At 40.3% G+C, this 4,639-nt stretch overlaps 3 protein-coding genes across 3 annotated transcripts; 2 read left to right on the top strand and 1 right to left on the bottom strand.

Annotated features, from left to right (window-relative positions):
* Positions 1 to 897, top strand: LOC108852545 (40S ribosomal protein S29-like). The gene is made up of 3 exons (XM_018626049.2): positions 1 to 162; positions 565 to 664; positions 775 to 897. Exons 1-3 carry the CDS (start codon positions 101 to 103, stop codon positions 781 to 783), a joined length of 171 nt encoding a protein of 56 aa, XP_018481551.1. The 5' UTR covers positions 1 to 100; the 3' UTR covers positions 784 to 897.
* Positions 898 to 1,345: 448 nt separating this feature from the next.
* LOC108853747 (uncharacterized) lies at positions 1,346 to 2,776 on the top strand. Its single transcript, XM_018627182.2, has one exon. The coding sequence runs from the start codon at positions 1,589 to 1,591 to the stop codon at positions 2,474 to 2,476; it is 888 nt and encodes a 295-aa protein (XP_018482684.1). The 5' UTR covers positions 1,346 to 1,588; the 3' UTR covers positions 2,477 to 2,776.
* Positions 2,777 to 2,867: 91 nt separating this feature from the next.
* Positions 2,868 to 4,355, bottom strand: LOC108853748 (uncharacterized). Its single transcript, XM_018627183.2, has 4 exons — positions 3,894 to 4,355; positions 3,517 to 3,748; positions 3,282 to 3,406; positions 2,868 to 3,153 (listed from the first exon to the last, which is right to left on the bottom strand). The coding sequence occupies exons 1-4, from the start codon at positions 4,257 to 4,259 to the stop codon at positions 3,064 to 3,066; spliced, it is 813 nt and encodes a 270-aa protein (XP_018482685.1). The 5' UTR covers positions 4,260 to 4,355; the 3' UTR covers positions 2,868 to 3,063.
* Positions 4,356 to 4,639: the final 284 nt, after the last annotated feature.

The following is a 4,639-nucleotide window of genomic DNA, read 5'->3' as shown; positions in this document are numbered from 1 at the left end:
AGAAATCTAGGGTTTTCCAAATCTTTCGAGTGTTTTTAAACGCCGTTCGTCCTCGTCTTCTATCTCTATTCACGTCTGAGCATTCAAAAAATAAAAAGTCATGGGGTTTGCGGCGATTTGGAACTCTCATCCCAAGAAGTACGGGCCTGGTTCCCGCACCTGGTAATTGCCAACTGTTCATCTCCTCTTTCTCATTTTCGTATTCTTTTTATCTGGAGAATTAGATTTGACTCGCATGTATTCTGATCCGTGTGCTGTCTAGCCTGACTCTTTTGGATCTGATCTTTAATTGTTTGTAGTGTGAAGTTTTCGTTATATAATTGTTATGATTAATCACTAGTAAAGATTTGATGTTCTGTTACTTTTTAGGTATGTGTTTGTAAAGTAGAAACGTGTCCTTGTCGGGAGCAAATCTATGTTTGTTTTGTTTCATAACCTGAATGATTAGTTAACTGTAATGTTATCTTGGTTTCTTCCGTGGGAAAGAATATGTTTTGATGTTTTGTAATTATAGCATGTGTTGATGGTACTGAGGGATCTAACAATAAGATTGGTTTTGTGTAGCCGTGTGTGCGGAAACTCACATGGGCTAATCAGGAAGTATGGTCTGAACTGCTGTAGGCAGTGCTTCCGCAGCAACGCCAAGGAAATCGGATTCATCAAGGTAATAATTTGTTGATGATATAAAACAGATACTGTCTCTATACAATTGCTTGTGTTTTTTTCTTTCCCTTTGAAAAATAACTAATATTCCTCTGTTTTTTTTGTTTGCAGTACCGTTAAAGATCTGGTGTTGTTTATGCAGTTGCAGTCATTTTGTTTTCTTAAGCTTTTGAGACTTCAATATTGTAATGGATCTTATTAATATGCAATACATTTGAGTTGTTGAACGTTTTAGTTTACTTGTTTTAATCCACAATCTTGGTTCTGCAATTTGATCATCTGGTAGATTGGAGTTTCTCTTTACTTTTTGAGCTGTGTATTACTTTGTATAACGAGCTGTCTTTAGAACTATAATCTCTGTCTGACCGGGGAAAGTGTTGATTGCTAAATGACACCACAAAACCATAGTGAGACCAATCAAATAATTCATTCGCTATCTTCATCAATTATCAAACAAATACATCTAATCAGTGAAACATAATAAAACTGAACTTAATTACTCATCATCATCAACTATTGTACAAGTCGTCTATAATCACTTAAATCATAACAAAATTTAACTTGTAATCACCCATCATTTGACTCCTTACTCTATAGAGAAAAACAAGAAGCAATTGACCTTCCAAAAAAAAAAGCTCACACGTATGAAATCATCCGAAGTCCAAAAAACAATTCGCACGTGTGGGATGGTCTTAGTGTTCAGTTTCTCACGTACGAACACGAACTCGACGAAACAAATGAACTAAAACAAAAAGCCCCCTTTTGTCTTTAGGGCACCACACAAAGGAGAAGACTTTGAGGAGAGATTAAACAGATCCTTTTCTCCTCCCAATCTCCCACAGGTACGCGTCGATAATTAGGGTTATCGAATCGAGACTCGTTCAATTTAGGGTCTTGCTTCATCTCCAGATTCCTCTCTTCAAAGATGGGATCCGATCAAAACTCTTCCCGGTCCGATACACTGGAGATCAAATCCCTCATTTACCGGCAAATCGGGACTCAAAGAGCTGACATTTACTTCCATCACCTCGGGAGATTCTTCGCCTCGAGAATCACCAAGCCAGAGTTCGACAAGCTCTGTCTCAAGACCATCGGGAAGCAGCACATCTCGCTCCACAACCGTCTTATACACTCAGTGATCAAGAACGCTAGCGTTGCTAAGTCTCCTCCTTCGAGGTACGCGAAGAAAGGTGGGAGCTTTGTTAGGTTGAGCGATGGGAAACAGAGCATTCGCGGTAGGAAGTTTAGAGACAGGCCGAGCCCGCTTGGTCCGCTCGGGAAGCCTCAGAGCGTGACTACTATCACCACCACGAGTGCTACTGAGCTGATGTCTTTAGGGAGTAGACCTCCTTTGGAAGTTGAGGAAGGGGAGGAGGTTGAGCAGGTAGCTGGGAGTAGTGGGAGGAGGAGTCCTGTCACTGCTCCGTTTGGTGTTGATTTGAATCTCAGGAGGAAGGCTGTGTCGTGTGGTGGTTTGAGACGTGAGAGTTGTCAGAGCAGCGGTGAGTTGCCGGATACGAGAACGCTGAGGAGCAGGTTGGAGAGGAGGTTGGAGGTGGAAGGGGTTAAGGTGTCTATGGACTCTGTTAGTCTTCTTAATAGTGGGGTTGATGCGTTTATGAGGAGGTTGATTGAGCCTTGTTTGAGTTTGGCTAATGCTCGATGTGGAGGGAATGAACAGCAAAGGAGAAGGCTTTCTCCGTGTGTATCGATGTCTGATTTTCGTGCTGGTATGGAGCTAAATCCACAGATTCTTGGAGAAGAATGGCCTATACTTCTGGAGAAGATATGTTCGCGTGGTTTAGATGAGTAAAGGTTTAGTAGAAACGCCATAGTTTAGGTTAAGTATACATAGCATTTTGATTCTTCTCATTGGCTATAGCCTATACCTGAACCTATACATTCTCTTCTTGAATTGGGTTTTGTGTCTTGGTTTGGTCTGTGAGCCATTAGAAAGTGAAAAGTTGTTGTTTGGTTGTTTGAAGAGAAGAAGTTGGTTGGGTCTTTGGTGTTGTACAAGTTCTTACATTAGAGTGAGATTCAAGTAGAGGTTTTAAAGTAAATGCCATGTTGTTTCATTCTCCTTTCTATTTTTTTACTTTCTTTGCTTTCTCTGATGTAAGAAAATTAATAATGAAAGCAGAAAGCATTTCACTTTCTTTCTTGAAAAGACTTGTTTGAATATGACTGGTCAAAGTTGACAGTAGCTAAGAGCCTTACATTTCACTAACAATTACATAAAAAAGTTTTAAAAGAGTTCTTCCAAGGTTGGTTCTTTTACATTAACTCTCTGAAATCAACAGAGAGAGGAAACAAAGAATGTTGAAGAAAGAACGATCTGCTTCCCTTTCTACATATCTGACTTAACATAACTGAGCCCATAACTGAAACAGAGCTGTTTCAGCCAGCAATTGCAGTTGGTTTCTCACGGCCTGCCATGTAAGTTATGTAGATTGTCCACAGATACGAAAACGAGTTACTCACAAGTGGCTGCATACAAAAGAAAAAAAAACGATCACTGAGAAATACATAACCCAAACTCCAGATAAGCCATGAGAGAATAAATAAATGATTGTTCTGAACAAAAATAGCTAGATCAAAATGAAGTGGTAAGTTACCTGCAAGTGAACTGGGAAGAACTTGAATGTAATGAAATCACACATAGGCCAATACATGACACCGTTCATCATCGTAGGTAGTAAATCTCTTTTCAGTCTAGCAACTATCTCTGTACCGTTTTCACCTGAGAAAATTAACCGAATATCAGAGACTTAATGACCTATAAGACCAAGCCTAGGATCAAATGCAATCCCCCATCAAACAAACTGCTCAATAATCCATATCAAGCTTTACCTTGTAAGGCTGCATTCAGTGAGAAGAAAATAACGTTCATGGTAGGACCATAAACCGTCTGTCCCATGGCCATTTTCTTAAACGTTGTGATCAAATCTCGCTTCGGGAAGAGTCTTGACATGAGATTGAACCAATAGTGAAGCGTAGGACCTAAGATCAATAAACCATATCCTGCCATCCTCGCTGTTCTTACAAAGTCATAAGATTCCTCCGACGAAGCTTGAGGAATCGTCTGTACAAATATCCAAGTCATCAACTCTCTAAGTCCAATTATTCAATAAGCCAACAAGCAGCACGAAGAAACGTAGCTAACTAATATAAACAACAACTTAGTTCACATAAAACATCTAAAAAACAAGAAGATTCATTAAACTTACCTGTGAGGACAGATCAGCGGCTATGTAGATAAGCGACGACGTGACGGATTTAGTCAGAATCGGACGCGATTTCAACATGCTCAGATACCACCCCATGAAACCCGTCTTCATAAACGACGCCGTAGAGGCTGTCGTGGAAGAAGAGGAAGAGCAGAAACCGGAGATCTGTGAATGAGGAGAGACTCTTGTTTCCTTTGATCTCCCGAGAAACTGCGGCGTGCGAAAATAAGGCCTCGGCTGGAATCGCCGGACGTCTCCTCGCGGTAAGAGATCGAGCTTTCCGAGAGGATTCGCCGTCGACGTTCGGTGTAAGCGTAAGATCCGAGCGGCGTCGGACGCAGCGTTTCTGAACAATGCCCCGGTCATTGCTCGTGATGTAGGTAGCTCCGAGGGTTTCGGGGAAGGGTTTTAAATATAACGGCGGAGGAGGAAAAGGAGAAATAGAACACAGAAACTCTCTGTTTTGTAATAAAAAGGATAGTTAATCAGGTGCAATATTTTCGCGAGTATATATATGTATTTCTACTCGCGCGTTATACCATAAGTCCATAATTATTCCTAATAAAAAAGTAAAAAACTAATATTAATACTGCATTTTCTAGAGACGTTGAAGAGTTTCCCAGATCTTTCCAACAAGAAATGACGCCATCGATATATTCATATAAACAATAATTGATTGTTTTATCATATAACAAGACAACACATTGATTGGCAACCCAATTTAGTTATTTGATTCACTTATGTCA

The sequence above is a fragment of the Raphanus sativus genome, unplaced genomic scaffold (genome assembly GCF_000801105.2).
Source record: "Raphanus sativus cultivar WK10039 unplaced genomic scaffold, ASM80110v3 Scaffold2132, whole genome shotgun sequence".
NCBI lineage: Eukaryota > Viridiplantae > Streptophyta > Magnoliopsida > Brassicales > Brassicaceae > Raphanus > Raphanus sativus.
This window is presented reverse-complemented; position numbering and strand designations above follow the sequence as displayed.

What these genes read in the sequence shown, in the direction of transcription:
- LOC108852545 (XM_018626049.2), top strand. Translation starts at nt 101, where the DNA reads ATGGGGTTTGCGGCGATTTGGAACTCTCATCCCAAGAAGTACGGGCCT. An exon ending in GGGCCTGGTTCCCGCACCTG is followed by an intron (nt 163 to 564) that starts GTAATTGCCAAC and finishes GGTTTTGTGTAG; the next exon opens with CCGTGTGTGCGGAAACTCAC.
- LOC108853747 (XM_018627182.2), top strand. Translation starts at nt 1,589, where the DNA reads ATGGGATCCGATCAAAACTCTTCCCGGTCCGATACACTGGAGATCAAA.
- LOC108853748 (XM_018627183.2), bottom strand. Translation starts at nt 4,259, where the DNA reads ATGACCGGGGCATTGTTCAGAAACGCTGCGTCCGACGCCGCTCGGATC. An exon ending in CCGCTGATCTGTCCTCACAG is followed by an intron (nt 3,749 to 3,893) that starts GTAAGTTTAATG and finishes ATATTTGTACAG; the next exon opens with ACGATTCCTCAAGCTTCGTC. An exon ending in ACTGAATGCAGCCTTACAAG is followed by an intron (nt 3,407 to 3,516) that starts GTAAAGCTTGAT and finishes TAATTTTCTCAG; the next exon opens with GTGAAAACGGTACAGAGATA.